The sequence below is a fragment of the Apostichopus japonicus genome, chromosome 17 (genome assembly GCF_037975245.1).
Source record: "Apostichopus japonicus isolate 1M-3 chromosome 17, ASM3797524v1, whole genome shotgun sequence".
Classification (NCBI taxonomy): Eukaryota; Metazoa; Echinodermata; class Holothuroidea; order Aspidochirotida; family Stichopodidae; genus Apostichopus; species Apostichopus japonicus.
This window is the reverse complement of record NC_092577.1, coordinates 22,093,287-22,113,330: the sequence shown is the minus strand read 5'-3', so window position 1 is coordinate 22,113,330 and position 20,044 is coordinate 22,093,287. Positions and strand designations below refer to the sequence as shown.

The window sequence follows — 20,044 nt, the reverse complement described above, 5'->3', positions numbered from 1 at the left end:
GTTCAAATCGCCGAAAAAAGTATAACATAATTAATTTTTAAATTTCATGAACAGTAAACGTATTTTATTTTTATTTAATACGGTACAATAGTTTAATCGTTCAATCAAAACTGTGATAAATATGACCAAGATTTATTTCCCCCCCCCCCCTCATAAATTGGCTAATTTAGCAGTTTCAATATATTACGATACGGTTACTGCTTACGAACTTTGATAATAACATTCCCGATACAATTACGCCTAAAATAAAAGCAGTCTTGTGTATTTTTCATCTGAATTGCGATTCTTGCCTGGTCGGCTATAGGTTTATTATTTTGCTACTTTCTTCGAGAAGTTATCTCATCTACGTGCAGTTATGTAAATACAACATTTATCTATACTTTTATTGAACTGTAATACGGTTTTGTTGCGTCGTATTGACATTGTTTGGACATTGGTACGATACTGTATATGTATATACATTGATACTGCTAAACGTGTAACCCTAGCCTAGCCGGTAGTACGGAAAGTCTTTATACACCGTGCATATTTTTTACGTACAGGCGTCCATTAAATGTACCTAACGAACTTCGTTGGACTCATACTAGCCTAATTCTAGGCTAGGCTGGTCTCGGTATGCACAAGAAATATTGACAAGTTCGAATCTTGGATATCGCTGTAGGCCCTAGACAAATGGATCCAAATCGAGAAAGGAATAGGAACAATGTTTCTGTTAGACCTAAGAAAAAATATAAAGGTTACTTAGAACCTCAAAATTCTAGTGATGAAGAACCAACCATTCCTCGGAGGGCCCTGAATCGTTCTAAAAAAGGCAGCAAGACTCTCAAGAAGGGACAATTACAAAACAATTGGTCCAGAGATTTCAACTGTTCCAGTGAAGATGGTAGACCTAACGATGATGTCCATAGCAGTTACGGTGAAATGGTAAGAAAACTTAATCAATATGATATTGATACTGTAGGTCCGAATTCTCCAATATTTATTAGGTCCAGACCCAAGTGTTATGCTTAGGACCTGCCATGTAACTTATTTCACATGAAAAGGCTTTTAGACATTTATTTCCCCTTGAAATCAACTAAATTGCCTCACCAAACAAAAATTTACAAAATGACATATTTTTATTTTCGGCCGTTAGAATGCCAAAATGATTTTTATTTTCGCCCGTTGGAATGCCAAAATGATACCCTACTTTCGTGTAGGTGCAGCAAACATTGCCTGTGATGATCTTTACCTGTGAGGGAACTCTACCTGCAGCGAACTAATTTGCGGTGAACTTCATTATAAGTGACTTGTATTCGTAATTACCTGTAAATAGGCATACATATATCCTGTAGGCATTACAACTAAGTGTCCCATGTCAAGGATCATTGGGTTTGGGTGCAGAAAAAAATTGTTCCTCATGCAGGATAATGAAAGTAAGATTGCTACCGTGGTGATTTTAAAAAAAAATGAAGCGGCTAATTTTAATTATTTTTGCAGTGTTGTACTCTGTGCCACATTCGCTTGGCCTTATATCAATTGCCATACTTGTATATTTTTCAGGGTTCTTCATCTGCTTCTGAAGGGAATTGTTCTGGAAACAGATAGTGATGTCCCAGCAGATGATGAAGCAGCATTCCAGGCAGATGAGACACTGAATGAACCACTTTTCCAGGGACCACAAGTAACAAAGGCTGAGGTAATCCTGATGGTCATGACTTTTGTGATGCGGCATTGTCTGTCTACAGCTGCCATGGTGGATCTTCTGCATATTATTAGTAGCATATTAGGAAGACTTGTTATACCAGCATCAAAATATATATTTGAGGAGTTATTTAAAAGCAATTTTTTGAATTTATCATTTCATTTTTATTGCAGTTATTGTTTGAGCTTTGTTAGAACCTGGCAAGGCATAAATGTAGGTGTTGTCTCTTGCCCACATTGTCAGAGAGATTGCAATGTTGGAAACATGCAAAATAGTAACTTTTTCATTACATCTAGTCTGAAGCATCAGATAAAGACTTTACTTGAAAGGGAGGACATAACAGTGAATCTGGCTTATAGGTACAACAGACATAAGAAACAGGACGGAAATTTGGAAGATATTTTTGATGGTGAAATTTACAAAAATCTTGAAGAAGTACATAATTTTCCAAATAACTTCACATACACTTTTAATACACATGGAATGCCAGTGTTCAAGTCTGCAAGTTACTCCCTTTGGCCTATCTATATCATGATTAATGAGCTTCCACCAAGTTTAAGAATGAAAAATTGACTGCTTGCTGCAGTATGGTTCGGCCAAAAAGGGCCTCGTATGAATATGTTTTTAGAAAAGTTTGTAAGAGAAGCAAGAATTTTGGCTGATGATGGTGTTCAGTGGGAAAATTAGGGTGAAATAATTAGAAGCAAATTCTACGGAATTTGTTGTTGTGCTGATGCCCCTGCCAGGGCGGCTTTGCAAAACCGCCTGCAGTTTAATGGATACATGGGCTGTGGTTTATGTTATCATCCAGGGCGAGCAGTACACTGTAAAAACACCTGGGTCATTTTGTGTGACCCATCTGCTGAGTCAGCCATACTGTACCCAGAAATGGGTCGTATTGGTTGAGTTATTACGCAAGATTGTTTGAAATTGTGAAATAGCTCGATGAAAGTTTGACTTTTTGCACTGGGTCACTCTCAAAGACTTTTCTCATTGGATAAGTTATGTCATGTGACCACTATCAGCGTTTTTGCATGACGCCTTTCGTAGACGACAGCTGAACACCGTCACACAAATCTACAAATCAAACGTAAATTCAGGACCAAGAAGGCAGTCTAAGTTGAATCAAAAACTTTGATGGGCTCTGAAAATGGACACGTTTATTAGTTCATCCTTGATGACTGGGTTTGCCAATGTAAATACCAATATTCAAAGGTAAATATACGCCAAAGTATGCTGACTAGTTCAGGCCACAGGCGCTCGCAACGTTAATTAGTTAAATACTATATTATAGTATGCCATTGTAGATATGATGATAGGCTAGGCCTAAGTAACATGTTATTAGTGCTGCGAGCGCCGTGGTTCAGACAAGCCCATAATTACCCTGATACAGTGATAGTGATACTGATAGTGATACATAGATAGCTGTAATGTTAGACCTAACGTTTGGTCTTTGATAAAGCATAGGCCTAACCTCACGACGTAAGTTTAACTAAATATAACGTTAGAGGCTAAGACTAGTATAATGTTACTTGTTAATAGCTATCTTGCTGAACAGAGAGTTAACAGTGCTATTAAATGTAGTAAAACAGTAGCATAATCAGACTTTTTAGTGGGGGTGGGGGAGAGCTGAAGGGTAGCAAGGAGTCTGTGCAAGGGGAGGGGGACAAGATATGGGGAAGGGGTGTAAGGGGAGGGATAAAATTCTTGTATTTAAGGGGTGGACAAGATGTAAAATGGTTCATCATTTCTATCTTACTAATTTACTTTTAATATGTATGTCAATTTGGGGCGAATGGGGGTGACCAATTGGGGGCTTTTCCCCTACTGGGTTATGCCACTGCAGTGAAATATGATATACTTCAACAAACAGTCTTTGCCAAGACTATAGTCGGTGTAATTGAACAATTGAAGTTAACTATATATGTCCTATTTTTATCTGTGGACTATAGGTAGCATGGTACACAAAAGCCCATGGGAAACATCCTGCTACAGGCTATGCTACAGACTATCTTGAGGAAAGATTGCCCGAAAACGATCCCATGCCTTTAAGAAACAAGAAGCAACACCGAAAGAAGTAAAGAAGCCTACACCTGTAAAGTTCAACATAAAAACAGATCCAAAAGGTACTAATACCATTATCTTGAACAGTCTACATACAATATACTCAGTAAGGGATATGGGTCAATTTCTTTTAACTGTGTAGGCTAAGTAACTGATATTCCTACATCCTCAGTCATTCCTACTGGTATGTAATTAAATCGCATAAAATGTCATGATGATTTTTCACTTATAACAGTCAGTTGCCAAGTTAAGTTGCTTGAACCTTAAACTTAGTATGTAGGTAGCCCTTTGTGAGTAGATGATCCCTCTATTTTTTTCATGGAGGTCCAAGGTCATTTGAGGTCAACAGAATCTTAAATCTGCTATGGTAATGATTCAAGTGAAAAGATTTGCTAATTATTTCAACTAGTGACAACAGAATTAAGTGTGCATTGAAAGCAGCAATTTATTTTCTTTCTTCCAAAGGTTGGGACCAATCTTCCTCAATTCATGGAAGATGAGCTTAAGCAAGATTGAACTCAAAAGCAGCCATTCGTCCTTGCATTTGGTGATAGAAGGTATCCGACTCAGTCATTTGTGATCATCGAAGGGGTTGCTCTGCCAGCAACAGATTTGATTGCAGCTTTTGATATGTTTCAAATCATTGTACTTGTTTGACATAGCCTACCCCTGCCAGTGTCAAACAACCTGGGAATTTATACACAAATTCCTCATTAAGGTTAGTGAAGGGAAAGGAAAGGTTTCGACATCCCCTTCAGTAAGAAGCCTGCGTGCTTTTTTACGTAGTCAGTAAGAGATAAAAAGGTATGTTAACAACTTTGTCAAAAGTAGTGTTTAATATGATTTATTTGGTTTTTTATACATTGTAACCTTTTAGCGTATAATTTTCTCAAAACACATATAAGGGATATGAACATATCTCCTGTAAACCTTGGGCAGTGCAACATTAGGTTAACACTTAGTTGATGGTCATTAACATGATGGGATGATTACATGAGGTTTTTCTAATTTACATAATGTGACAAAGTTGTTTGCTATTTATGTTTGCATGTTATATTACCTTGAACAAGGGTTTTAGTTTCATTTGGTATTTGTTATCGTTAAGTTTAGAGGGACAAAAGAAGCAGAACTGCCTCACAAACAGTGGTGCAAAACTAGTGTTCTTCCATACATCATATGTGCACAACTAGCCAACAGCATGACCGATGTACATTTTTTGCCTGAGCAGCTGAAAATTTAATACATATTGTAACATATTGGTGGTGCAAAAATATTCATTCACAGTGTTTCCATTTATTGATGACTTTTCAGTGATTATAAGTCTTGTACTGTATGTTATAAACAAGCTTTGCCTCATTTAAATCTAATGCTGTTTTGGTACAAGAACTACTGAGGAAATTATCACCTTTGGGGTATGCTTGCAAGATTTTATTAATTGGCAGCTGGCCATAGGGTTTGTCTTGCCCCACCAACCCACTGCAAAATATGTTTGATATTGTCTTTGACTTTTGACCATGACAAAGCCCCCACCAAACATTGAGCTTTCCAAAATATTTGATTTCTTACAGCCACCATTTATGTACTACATGTCTTCTTTGTATACCTAACATTTTATACAATTGATAACTATGGAATGTTGTTTATTTATATTCTTTAAAAACAATTAGAAATGCTAGCTAATAATCAAATTACTACAGTGACTAAGGATACAAGTAGAGAGTGAGTGCATGCTCCAGTCTCGACTACAAACACTGCAGCAAACCTAGCTGTGAGATCAACAATTAAAGTCCTTCAAGTAGTACAGAACATATTCCTCAGTGAACTAAAGTTTGCGCACATGAATAAATGATCAGTTTGTTTTCAGTTAAGTATGTCAGGATTTTTAGGAACATTGCTTAATTTCCAATGATTCTCAATTGGTACATTAGCCTTAGCCTATGTTCTTGTGTTCATTGTTTGTTTAGTTTTATGGGTATCACATTACTCTGATTTTTACTGTTACTATGATGTTCTAGTTGGAATAAAACAAAACGAATATCGATAATTATATGTGAACTAGAAGAAATTGCATGCTTTCATTGTAACACCACTTTGTGATTTGAATAAATTAATTTATCTTTAGGAATCGAAGTCTTATGTCATTTCTTTTATAGACTTCCTGCAACTGCAAATGTAAATTCAGCTTTGACCCATTTACGTGGTCAATTTTTTTGACCCAATCTGCTGGGCTGGTGGAGATTGCACTAACCACTGGGTCAAAAGCTGGGTCAAAGTAGCATATGGGTCAAAGTAGCGTATGGGTCAAAATAACCCAGTTTTAGGTCAGATGTCAAATGACACAGATCCTTGGTCAAATTGACCCAAACCTGGGCTGGTGGAGATTCCACTAAGTTGCTGGGTCAAATTTGGGTCAAAAAATGACTCAAGTGTTTTTACAGTGTAGAGAGGGTGGTCAAGTACCCTGTTGATGTTTGTGATCATGCTGAGCGATGTGATGATGAAGTGCTGGAAGACATGATGAAGGCTTTAGATGAAGGTCACATCATACGTGGTGTTAAAGGTCCAACACCTGTAATAAATTTGCCAAAGTTTCCATTAGTCTGGGGTTTCCCTCCTGATTTCATGCACTGCCTTCTCCTTGGTGTAGCAAGACAACTTGCTGAACTTTGGTTTAGTAGCCCAGCAAACAGTGTCTATTATATTGGTCAACCAAATGTTTTGAATAGGCTTCATAAAATTCTCAAATCAATTAAGGTTCCATCATTTGTGTCTCGTATGCCACGACCAATTACAGAAAGGAAACACTGGAAAGCCATTGAGTGGTACAACTGGTTATTTTATTTTTCCATCCCATGCTTGCATGGTGTTTTACCAGAGCAGTATTTGAGACACTTCTACGCACTTGTTGAGGGTTGCTACATCTTACTTAAGTCCCTTAGTCCAGAAGATGTCAATGTAGTGAAGTGAAATTTTGTTGTGTGCACCCGTTGTATTTACATGTATTATGTAATATGTCGGAATAGCCAGTTTGTAGCGTTAGTTGTTTCCACATGTTTTCTTCACTTCTGTACACGGTGTTGTATGGCGAACATCGTCCCTGCAGATCTCCGGGGCTCGCCTCGTAAACCCCTTACTATTTTGGTCATATGTAATTAATCTTGGGTCGTCAATAGCCCAGAGAATATCCATATCTTTACTATCTGGAGTCCGTGAGGAGATGTCACCCTTCTCAGAGGCAGGATGCCTCAGGTTTTTGAATGGTTGGCTTCTGGCTCGAAGTCATTGGTTTCCAAGATGGCGGACCTACTACAGTATATAGCGAGCTGGCTGGCGAGAGATAGTGTTATGAAATAGTGATACCATCTCTTTGATGTTACCGAAACACTCCATCGAGACACCTTACAGGCCTCTTATGTATTTATCTAGGTCATGGATTCAGTTTTCCCACGAGAAGTTTTTAACTATCTTATTGAATCTTGGTACAGGGCCTTTTCCCAAAATAGATTCCATTATGTCTGTGGAACATTCAAGAAGGTTCTCTCACGTGGTATGGAAGTTTCCATAAGAAAGGGGATGGACTTCCAAACTCCCAACCAATCAGGGCAGATCAGTGCCAGCGCACTTATTTTTATATCGTTAAGTTAATACAGGATGGTCAGGTTATTGGCTGCCTACTGATTGTGCGCAGTGAGATTTTATAGAAGTAAGGTTTAAAAGGGCATGGGGCCGAAAGTTTTATCACTCCGCCGAAAGTTCATCACTCCCTCTAATTGTTTAATTGACGGAGTCAAGTCGAGTCAAATCATTGTAATTTAGTTTTATTTGTAAAGAGAATCGACAGAGAAGAAATTATACCGAATCATTAATCAAATCCGATCTTGTCAAATTGTTTTTCTGTGAACTCATTGTTTTCTTCCGTTCGAGACATCTCCTGAAGAAGCATAAATACGGCATCAAGATATCCCAGTACCTTTCTATCGCGAGTCCCGATATAGTTTTACTATCGGAGCCGGGCTCGTCACAATATTAAAATAGTCTCGATGTCCTTATTTTCGATGTCCGCGAGCGTGGAGAGCTTCCTGTACCGCGAGCGAAGAGTCTTCTTCTTCTTTATCGCGAGCGAAGTGACTTCAGTGTAGTAAGAGTTTAAGTCATACATATTATTATTGTTTAAATGCCGTACGTACCCTTATTGTAAGTTGATGGAATCGTAGTTGTAATTGTTGCTCCTCTGGCTAGGTTGTACTTGACCGTACAGAGTACGTATGTTAGGTTGTATTTGGACCTTGGTCCTATGAGTGCTTTTTACGTGACCCGTCATACGGGATACAAAAACGTCACGGCCAAACGGCACTACCAAACCATCCCATTCTTACAAACGAACCTCAGGTCAAGCGAGCCAAAAAAAGTACATACGCTCACCGACCTGCAGAGACAAAACGCCCAACCCCCCACTGAAATATTAAAAAACTACAAAAGGACGACCAGCACGCAGCGAAACAAAACACCCTTCCCCAGCACACCACCGTCCAAAAAAGGCAGCCCTAGATAAACGGCGAAAGTCGCCTTCAACCTGAAGGCGAATGTCAGACTTCACCGCCTCCAGGACTGCCTGCCAAGTGGCAAATTTCCCCCTAAAAACAACATCACATCTATTCCTCCAAATAAGCTTTTTTACAACAGAACAAACATAAATAATACGCTGCAACACAGCAACGGAACAAACTGGGGGATCTAATCCATACAAAACAAAACCCTGTCCTACCGACCAGGAACGGTCTCCCGTTAAACGGTCGGTCCAGGACTGAAACCACTCCCACAAGTTCAAAACAAAGGGGCAATGCCAAAAAACATGGGCAGTACTCTCTAAGCTGTCACAGCCGGTCCTCGGGCACAGTCCATCACCCAATCGCCAGTGATACCTTTTCAGATTGGTCACCAAGGCACCGTGTGCAATTCTCCATGCAAGGTCACGGAGCCTGCAACCATTCAGCCTTGAATGCACCGAACGCCATACTTCGACAGGATGACGTCCCTGTACAAAAATTGCATTCAAGGCCCTATCCCGCAACGAACTATGAACGAGGGCCGGCTGTGATAGGTCAACAGGGGGCAACTCAATCAGAGCGGAGCAAATGACACGCACCACCCTGTTTGGAGTACTACTATGCGGTTCTCTGTTGCTAAACAGCGCCGGGACCCATCGACGCAGGTGCAAACCGCCCCAAAAACGTACAAAATATGAACAAGGCAACCCTGGGTCAGTTACCGCTACAAACAACTGCTTAAATAACAAACAAGTTAACTTACTTCCCAGATGAACCACCCCTAACCCACCCTTCTCCAGTTTTTGGTACATTACCGCCCTTTTGACAAGCTCTGTACCACCCGACCAAATAAATGAAAATATCGCTCTCTCCAACCGCACTAGGACGCGACGCGGAATTGGATACACCGCGCCCGGGTACCACAAGATGGGCGAAACAAAACGATTAACTACGGTGACTTTCCCTAGGATCGAAAGCCAGCGGGTGCCAAAGGTTTCGAGCCTGCTCTCAAATACCTCAGCCCTCTCGCTCCAGGTGACATCACCAGGTGCATCGTAGCCGAACCATATACCATTAATTTTGATATTCTGATCCGACCACGACGCACCGAATGGTAAGTCTCTGTATCTCCAGCTACCAAGACGAAGGCCCTTTGTCTTTTCTGGATTCAACATCGCCCCGGTAGCTCTCTCAAAAATAGATAAATCCTGCGAGAGTGCGCGAAAGGAGCCCAGACTCGAAACAACACATGTCACGTCATCTGCATATTGAGCGCATTTCACTTTGGCACCCCCTGGCACAACGAATGGAACAAGTCTGGAGTCCCTTTCCAAAAGACGAGAGAGGGACTCGCTAAACAAAACATAAAGTAATGGAGACAGAGGGCACCCCTGGTGCACCCCCCTCTCTACGTTAACCTCCGAACAAAACCCATTTACGGTAACAGAACTGAAACTTTCTTCATACAAAACAGAAATCCATTTAGGAAAATTTGGGTGCAACTGAAACGTCTCCAATACATTCATTAAAAAACCGCGATCCACCATGTCAAAGGCCTTCTGCTGGTCCAGAGACACCAATGCACATGGCAGATCACGCTCAATAACAAAGTCGGTGAAGTCGCGCATCAACCACAAGTTCTGCTGGATGCAATGACCCTTCACTGCACAAGTCTGGAGATCACCAAAAAGATGCGGCATAGCCAGTGCAAGGCGGTTGCACAAAGCCTTAGCCAGCAACTTGTAGTCCACATTTAACAAGGTGATCGGACGCTTGTTACGGGGATCCAAGGGGTCCCCAGACTTGGGCAGCAAAGTAATCATGCCCATACGTTGACTTTGGTTTAACAGTCCGTTTTGGAAGGCGTCCTCGAAGACGGCTCTGAGGTCGGGTCCTATTATTGCCCAGAAGGTTCGGTAGAACTCCCTCGGAAGCCCGTCCGAACCCGGGGACTTGCCATTCTTCATCTTCGAAAGCGCCTTCCAAAGCTCAACAGTGGTTATTCCGCCCCCCAAAATATCATTGACATCGTGGGGAACGGTTTTTGAGATTCCCCTCAATAAATCAGCCTGTGCCGACAAGTCGACATTGCCACGCGTAAACAAACTCGAATAATACTCTTTATATACGCGGACAATGCCGTGAGGGTCACTAACCACGGTCCCATCAGTAGCGCGCACAGACGGGACGCGTCTGTCACCTGCCGATGAGCTAACGGACTGGTAAAACCTCAGTGAAGGGCGCTCCTCGGCTTCCACCGCTTCGACACGGGCCCTGACGTGGGCACCGTGGTACTTTTCATCGAGATAAGTCTGCAAAGCGATGACAGCCGAAGGGTCGCCAAACTTCACCTCCGCGCACAGCTTCGAGAATTTTTTCTCTTCGACGCCGTGCGCGGGTCACGCAATACTGAATTGCGTAGCGTTTGATGCGCAACTTGACATCATCCCACCATTGGGATGTAGAAGCAAAGGCCGGCTTCAATGTTTGCCATCCTTTGTACCTGGTCTCGAAACCCTGGCGGAACTCTGCCTCGCCAAGAATCCGACAGTTAAGCTTCCATAGGCCCCGCCCGATGGGGAAAATGGAAGGCAAAACAAAACGTGCTACCACAGTGTCATGGTCAGAGAGCGGACAGCTGAGCGTCTCGCAACCCGAAAATGTAAAACTTACGGGCGCATACACTCGATCTATCCTGGAGGCATCTTCTCCGTTAGGCCTCACCCACGTATACACAGTACTACACGGGTGCATATGCCTCCAGACATCGGCTAAAAGGTGTGCCGAAGTGAATCTGTCCAATTCTGTGATCCCAGCGTCAGGACTAGCAGACACAGAAGCCCCGAGTCTGTCAAGACCCGAGTCTGGGACACAGTTAAAGTCTCCGACCATGACACATGGTGCACTACCAGGAACAAAGGAAGGCAGCGTGTTAAAAAATTCTCGTCTAGCAGAAGGCCGATTGGGAGCATACACATTGCAGAGGGAGATGTTACCCTGTGGATACTTGAAAAGAATGCAAACCAATCGGCCCTCGTGATCCGTCTCCACCCTAGTGGCACAACCCGCCTGACGAGGTGACAGAAGGATGACAGTGCCACAGGATGAAGACGAACCAAACGAAGCATGCAGCCCACCACCCCACTCATAAGCCCATAGAGGGACATCTTCTTCCAAAATATGTGTTTCTTGCAGGCAAACGCAGTCGACCTCCATTGAAATACAATATTGGAAAATGCGACTGCGCTTGCGATGATCCCTCATGCCATTCACGTTCAAAGTGGCAACTGAAAATGTATGGGCCATGAGAGGGCAATGGGGCAAAACTACGCCGACGACGATTCTGTAAGCTTCAAGCGCGCTCTAGACGACATATCGTCGCCCGAGTCGTCACTTGAGGCCGACCTTTTTAGAGAGGGTTCCCCCATCTCGTCGTACCAGCTCGTCCCAGTGGCACGTTTTGGCTCGACGATCACCGAGCCCCCGGAGTCGCTGTCAGACAGAGCCTCCGGAGACCCGATGACCACCGAGTCCCCGGAGTCGCCGTCGGACAGAGTCTCCGGATCTGGCGATACCGGCGGCGGACTGGGGACGGAACTGGACGGGTTGATGGGGGAAGCTGGTGGAGACCCCGTGTCCGCTTCGCTGTGTGGTGGAGACGGTGCGGGCACGGGGTTGATGGGGGAAGCTGGTGGAGACTTTCTCGGTGCGGGCACGGGGTTGGGGTCTGCAACTACGGGGGAGGGTGAAGGAGGTGCGGAGAGTGAATCCTCACCCGTTTCCCCCTCCTTGCGTGGAGCTTCCTCCGGGGCAGTAAGTGCGCCAGAACTTGGCGCCTTTGCTTGACCCCCACTCTTTGTCATAAAGACATAAGAGGAGGGACAAGCGCGAAAGACATGTCCCTCCTTCCCACAGAGTGAGCACACGACTTCGCTTGGGCAAGCAGAGGTATCATGCCCAAGACGAAGGCAGCGCCCAGACTTTTTATTTGGGCAGCCCTTGGCTTCGTGCCCGGTCTCCCCACACCTGAAGCAGGTACGGGGCTGACCGGGGTAACGCACGTGAGCTTTATGCCCGGCAATAAAAAGGAAGGAGGGAATGTCCTGCTTGAGGTCGATCCGAACCTGTCGGTGCCCGTTGAACACCCCAGGGGCCTGTGCGTAGGAGCACATTTTAATAGCCTTGACAGCCCCGAACCGACCTAAAACAGTTGCGACAAGTTCTTGACGCACCTCTAATCCTACGTGGATGACAGTTACCCATACGGAACGTTCGTATGGAGTAACTGTCAAACCTTCAACCCCACTCAGCAACGTGACACCCTTCTGCCGGGTCACGTCACTGGTAAAACGTAGATCATACGTATTACGACCCTGGAGAGCTTGTAAAGCATCAACCTCTCCAGGCACAACAACACCCTTACTCTTTAAAATACTAAAAACTTGCACCGGTGGAACCGCTTGTTCACCGGTGAAGGTCAACTTAACAATTTTAGAATCACGGCGCGATGCCATGATACCGAAGGTGGCTAGGCCACATAGGAGTAACAAAAACAAACTAAAGACAGGTATAAACTTAAAACGATATACGATAACTATATACGAAAAACGCACACACCCGCCTGGCGGGAAGTATAGCACAGTACAATACAGTAAGGTAAGAAGTAGCTGTATCAGATGGAGAGCGAGAGCGAAAACACGTCTGCACTCCACGAAAGCCAACTCTGATCCCCCATGTTCCCTTGGTCCTATGAGTTTATAGCGTGTGTTGTGTACACGGTGTAGATCAGTGGTTGTGTATTGTTAAGCACATGGGTGCTAGTAGTATTGTGTACCTTTATACTGTAGAGTGACAGTACCGGTTAGGTTGGATTTTAGTATACTGTAGAGTGACAGTAACGGTTAGGTTGAGTTTTAGTATCCAGAGAGTTATTAATAGTTACGTGTATTGTACTGTATTGACAGTTGAGTTGTATTGAGAGATTATTTATTGTACCCATATTTCTGTATTGTACTGCTCGCAGTGTAAAGAGCGTATACGTATTTGTATTTTGTATCTTGAACATGATTGTTACTGTTGGTCACTATAGAGTTGTCTCAGAGCTTGTCCTTCTAATCTTAGCCTTTATGGACAGCTATGGAGTGCCAAGTCTCTTGAGAGTTTGTGGGTTCAGGAGGTAGAAATTCCTGCTGTCTAGGAACCGTACGGTGGAAAAGCCTATAATGAGTTGCAGCGGCAAGTGTTGCCCTAGGCTGGCCATTACGAAGGTGTTAAATTCCTCGCCTGTTGGCAAACGTTTATTATTATTTATGCAAATTATTTCATAATGTTCACTTTACATTACGTGGATTTAGTATTTATGGTACAGATAGAGTTCTGTAATTGGTATTTCACAGTTGGAGCACAGGTTCTGTGAATATTTCATAGATTGAGTATAGGTTTTTCCCCGAGTCAGGCTAGTTTTAAATAAGAGTAAAGAGTCCTTTCAGCCATTTGAGTATATAAAGCCATTTTATATTGTCATGACTTATTGAGCCATTGTATATTGTTCATTTGTATATTTTCATTATCATTTTCATAGAGTTTGTAATAAAAAGTCAGTCGTTGTTTCAACGCAAGAACACTCTTGCCTCCTCATTGATCACTTAGCGAAGCGAAGCGAAGAACCCTAAATTCGGTAATTTCCCCCGCCATCCGCGGTTCGCTTCATCAATACAGCTGATATTTTATTGTTTAATTTTGTAGGTCATATGCAGTTTCTTCATGGGGAAAAAGCAATGACTTCCAATGTCCACTCATTAGTCCATCTTGCAAAAACTGTCAAAATGTGGGGACCTCTTTGGACGCATTCATGTTTCCCTTTTGAAACAGCAAATGGAGAAATCAAGAATGTCTTAAAGGGCAATAGGGGTGCTTTTTACGTGACCCGCCGTGCGGGATACAAAACGTCACGGCCAAACGGCACTACCGAACCATCCCATTCTGACAAACGAAACTCCGGTCAAGCGAGCCCAAAAAAAAAACATACGCCCGCCGACCCGCAGAGACAAAACGCCCAACCCCCCACTGAAACATTCCAAAAACTACAAAAGGACGACCCGCACGCAGCGAAACGAAAAACCCCTCCCCAGCACACCAGCGTCCAAAAAAGGGGCCATTGTTTGGAGCAAATTATATGGTATCCGACAGAATCAAAGCCTTCTGTAAGGAAATGCTTTCTCCGCGAAAGCTCAAGCCAACAGAATTGATGGATTCAGTGGAATTATATGGCGCAGGCTCTGTTCAGCTATTAAGTAATCCTGAGCAAAATGCTTTACTTGTCAATGAACTTGAAGTAGTAAATGAAGCAGTGGTATATAAGCGTTTGGGTAAAGATGGTATCATATATCATTTACAGGGGGCTATGTCAATGTTCCCAGGGTCCAATGTTCCCATGGCTCGATGTTCCCAGGGTCCAATGTTCCCAGGCCCCAGGGTTCGATGTTCCCAGGGTCCATTGTTCCCAAGGTTCTTTGTTCCCAGGGTCCAATGTTCCCAGGGTCCGATGTTCCCAGGGTTTGATGTCCCTTTTTTTTTCAAAAATCACCCGAAGGGACGTTGTTCAGTAAGAGCCGCACAGAAGTGTTGACCTGAGAGTCCAGAGTTCCACGAGGTCGAGAATTAAGAGGGTCCGCTTTGCTGCTGCCCGACCGTGCTCGGGGACAGGCTCAGACCCTGGGAACATCGAACCATGGGAACATCGAACCATGGGAACATCGAGCCCTGGGAACATCGAGCCCTGGGAACATTGGACCCTGGGAACATTGAACCCTGGGAACATTGGACCCTGGGAACATTGGACCCTGGGAACATAGAACCCTGGGAACATCGAACCTTGGGAACATCGAACCCTGGGAACAACGAACCTTGGGAACATCGAACCCTGGGAACAACGAACCTCGTATTCATCGTAAGCCATTGAAATAACACGAAAACGGGGAATATCGAACCCTGGGAACATTGAACCCCGTGAACATCGGGTAGACCCCATTCACAGCAATACACCAAAGCTACACGGCGCAACTGCACAATGTTTTACTTGTCAAATGGACAGGTTGGAAGGATCCAAAAAGTGTTATGTATACAAAATGAATGCATTATTTTGTATACAATGATGTACTTTGTCCCAGATAATGGTTTTCAAGACCCACAAAACAATACTGATGTTTTCCACATAAAGTTGTGTGCACATCTTTCTGAAAATGTCTCAGCAATTGCAGCAACTGAACTGTGTGGAAGTTGTTTTTTAGTTGATGTTGGCGAGAGGAGTTTCATATGTTTCCCAGCCAGCTATGTGGCTTTATAGTATTGCACATATATATTTCACAAAGATAGGTACACAGCACTAATTCATTTAATTATGTGAACTTAACAACATTGTTACTTATGATTAAGAACAGAGAGTTAGCAACCATTAATTATATCAACCATATACAATACACATGCTAACACACACAATAAAATGGGGGCCTTCGCCTTCTTTTTTTATGTCTAATGAAACCCTGGGTAGAACAATCCATGAGCAGGCTTTTGTTCACATGTTCTACATGTTTTGGGCCAGAAAGAGTTACTGTACATATTTTACCTATGGTCAGTGCAGTGCAATGACAGCTGTTCAGCTAGAAAGTTGCAATCTACAGGGTTTCACTCAACCATGAAAGTCATGGGGATAATTCATTTAGGGGTGCCTGATGCTGCAGCCTTTCATTGTTAAACCTAAATCTTTATACTTCATGCAATATATAGTTTGGACATGGAATATTACTTTTTCCATCTTACACTGTATTATGATATAACAATGTGCAAATATATAGTACATTATATCAATGATTATATATTATATAATATAGAATAAATCTATATTATAAGCTATATACACTGTGTTTTGTTTATATTATTTTTTATCATTTCATGGGGGAGGTAACTATCAGTACTTTATTACAAGTTCTTAGATTAGAACTAGGGCATTGGAATATGTCACTACCTGCATATACTGTATACATATATAAGTTGATCGGTGAATTAACTGGTTCCTCATCTTACCATTAAGCCAATCTATCCTACTTCATGCGATACAGTTTGAACATGGAGTATTACTTTTTTCAACTTATTAAGATATTACAATGTGAAAATAAATAAAACATCATATCAACGATTTTGCATGATAAAGAATCAAACTATATTATAAATTGAATGCACTGTGTGTTTTGTTTATTTTGTATCCTTTTATGTGGGAGGTAAATAACTATCAGTATTTTATTGGTAAAACATCATTACAAGTTCTTAGATGAGGACCAGGGCATTGGCATTGGGAAATGTCACTAGCTACCTGTATATACTGTCAATTAATTGGTTCCTGTTATTAACATAAAGCCATTCTATCCTAGTTTTAGTTGTATATCTTCTTCATTAAAAATCTGTAAAAACCAACAGCCTACTTCAAACCTGTGCAAAACCAGTGAACCCTTGTTCAACCCCAGCTAGGCAGGTTCACAAGTCAACAGTCTAAACCCAGTTGGGCCAGTGCAAAACCAGTGAAACCTAGTTCAACCCAGCCGGGCAAGTTCACCAGTCAACAGTCCAAACCCAGTTGGGCCAATGTGAAACCTAGTTCAAACCCAACAGGGAAATTTCACCAGTCAACATAGTTTAAACCCAGTTGGGCCAGTGTGAAACCTAGTTCAATCACAACAGGGCAAGTTCACCACAAAACACAGTTGAAACCCAGTTGGGCCTGTGCAAACCAGTGAAACCTAGTTAAACCCCAGCTGGGTCAGTTCACCAGCCAACATAGTTCACACCCAGTTGGGCCAGTGCAAAACCAGTGAAACCTAGTTCAACAGGGCAAGTTCACCAGTCAACATAGTTCAAACCCAGTTGGGCTAGTGCAAAAACCAGTGAAACCTAGTTGAAGCCCAGCTGGACCAGTTCAAACATAGTTCAAATTCAGTTGGGCCTGAACAAACCCAGTTGAACATTGTGTAAACCCAGTTGAACCTAGCTCATGTACAGCATAGCCCAGTTGGAACCCAGTAAGACCCAGTTAAACACAGTTAAAAACCAGTTAAACATAGTAGGCCCTAGTAGAACCTACTTCAATTTCTACTAGGGGTTGCTGACACAGATGCTGGTGAAGAGGAACTAGAAGAGTGAAGAATAGAACTTATTATATTTCTTTGGTCAAATTTCAAGGTAGTCTGTATAAGCCCCAATAATTACTAGAAGTTTTCATAAAGTACATTCATGGAGGTCGTTACTCTCCATATTGTTCTGAGACGTTGAAAATGAACACACAAGATAACTGAATGTTATGGTGAGTTTAAATTTCCTCCAAGGTGGTAATAAAAACATTTGAAGAATTTTGACCAAGGGTGACCATATTTGAAAATGTGGCATATTTGTAAGGATGATAATCAAAAAAATATCACAAACTACTTGTAAGCCTCCAAGATTCAGTCTGTCTGTTAGTAAATACTATTGGTAAAATCATGACGATATGTCAGAGACTATCTGTAAAAGTCAGGACAAAACTCGAACGGTTCATGAGATGAAGAAAAAAAAAATATTCAGAGAAATATGCCAATAGACTGCAATTAAAGACCCTAAATGGAAATCTTAAAAAGATGTATTAATGGTCATCATTTGAAAAATACAAAGACATCCTTTTCTTCCTTCTTTTTTTTTTTAAACATACCTTTTATCCTTCAGACTCATTAATTTGCTATGCAAATTTTGAAAAAAACAAAATACCTATCACTTTTGCATGATATCACATGCTTCCGCAAGTCTGTTTGCGGAAAAAGTTGGTGGCAGAGCAAGCACTTCTCTTGAAGATGATTCACATCTGCTGCTGGTGTCTGTTAAGTGAAATAAATAACACATTTTTTAGGACCAATTGGTTGAAAATGTTAAATATTAAACTATTTGGTAAGGCCCATGCCTCTTCCCCTAATTCCCATGCCATCCGCTGACTTAACATATTGCTTCTCAATTTAAGTCACAATGACTCTTTAATGAATTCATCCTGTTTGGGGTGTGACCCAGATATAACATAATTGTGTATGTACATTTTAGTGTGTATTGTTTACTTGAACATAGCAGAGTGAGTTTAAAAGCACTGGTGCAACTCAACAGTATATAACTCTAAAGCTTGTGAAAGAGCAGCTGGAAATATTGATGGCTATCAGTTCAGTCATTAGTCATGTTGTTCTGATGTCAATTAGTGATCAATTTTGTAACTGACAAGTAGCATACATCAATTTTTCAGTCTTGATATGGACTTACATCATTTTGAATCAATGTGCAACTTCAGAGCATTTAGGGACACTACTGTCAGTCATAGTGTCCCTGCATATATCATCATTTTAATATGCTCTTCTTCTGTACATTTGGGACAATACTGTTAGTCTACATATCCTTACTTGTAGTGTCATCATATTTTAACATGAACTTCTTCACTACATTTGGGACAACACGCTCAGTCACAGTGTCCTTACTTACACTTCACTCATATTTTAACAATTCTCTTCTCCAATCTTCATCAATACCTCACACCCTGAGCATTGAACTACTCTAAAAATTTATGTGTCTCCTGACTTTCCTAATAGCCCTTTACATTTACAATTCACTTTTTCTGTGCATCCGGGTTTTTTTGGGCCTCGTCATTTCCTGCTGTTTTTACTCTTTTAAATTTTGACCATATATTCTTAAATCGTTATCAAGCCATATTGCATATTTCCTTACACATTTTATTCTCAATTAAACTTATAAGACTGCAGTATGCAGTCTGTTTCCTATATCAGCTCATGAATGTTATATGTATGATACTGTGAACATACAGAAATTACTCCCTATTAATTTTAATTTTCTCTTGTTCAATCTTGGAAGAGGAAGAAGAAAGGGGCTAATATGAATTGGTATGGGGATGGCGAACAATGTAATGATACACCTATAGTTACTGCTTAACCACTTTAGCTACAGAAAACATGCATAACTCACATTTGATAATTGGAACAAGTCGAGCACTGATAATATTGTTAATGAAACCATTTGATCCATCCTTATTCAAACATGGGTCAGTTCTTTAACTGTAATATTTTCATTATATTAATTTGTGAACTGTAATATTTTCATTTCCTTTTCTTTTTATTTCCCTTTTTCAGGGAGTCTTCTACTTTGTTAAGCCAATATACAGTAGGCTTTTTAGAAGACTTCCTTTCACAATGTATATATTCATGTGATAAAACAAATAAATCAAATCAAATTCGAGAGCCCAGGGACCCGGATAGTTAGACAATTCCGGGTCAAAGAGTCTTGACTCATCTGGGCTCAAGTATTACAAATTGCAAAATGGTGTTAGACAATAAACAGAACATGTGTTTCAATTTCAAATATTCCACTATGATGATTACATTATACACAAACATGTTATAGAATCTGTCTCACTTCAGCTAATATCAATACTGTTTACTCACATCCACTTTTTCAAGATTGAGGTCCCGTTGGATTGGTCTTAAGTAGACTCGTGCCTTTCCGCAAATTGATTTAATTTGCTGTGCTCCAAATCCTCCAGCTGGATAAGGAATTGCCTCAAGCACTTTCTTGAGAGTATTAGCTTTGAGGTATTCGAAGCCACCACCATCTTTTAGTTTTGGATAGGCCAGTAACACCTTCTCCAATACCTCATGAGGACCATCATCAGAGCTGAGAA

General features: G+C 41.6%; 1 protein-coding gene and 1 long non-coding RNA gene across 2 annotated transcripts; one reads left to right on the top strand and one right to left on the bottom strand.

The window, feature by feature from the left end:
- The first annotated feature begins 672 nt into the window (after positions 1-672).
- LOC139954719 (uncharacterized) lies at positions 673-14,856 on the top strand. The gene is given in 6 exon segments (XM_071954637.1): positions 673-924; positions 1,565-2,503; positions 6,176-6,703; positions 7,869-7,872; positions 14,014-14,295; positions 14,693-14,856. Coding segments are annotated over 6 exon segments (2,169 nt in total).
- A 2,597-nt stretch (positions 14,857-17,453) lies between these two features.
- On the bottom strand, positions 17,454-20,044 carry LOC139954951 (uncharacterized). The gene is made up of 3 exons (XR_011788244.1): positions 19,809-20,044; positions 18,085-18,191; positions 17,454-17,475 (listed from the first exon to the last, which is right to left on the bottom strand). It is a non-coding gene; the product is annotated as an uncharacterized lncRNA (long non-coding RNA).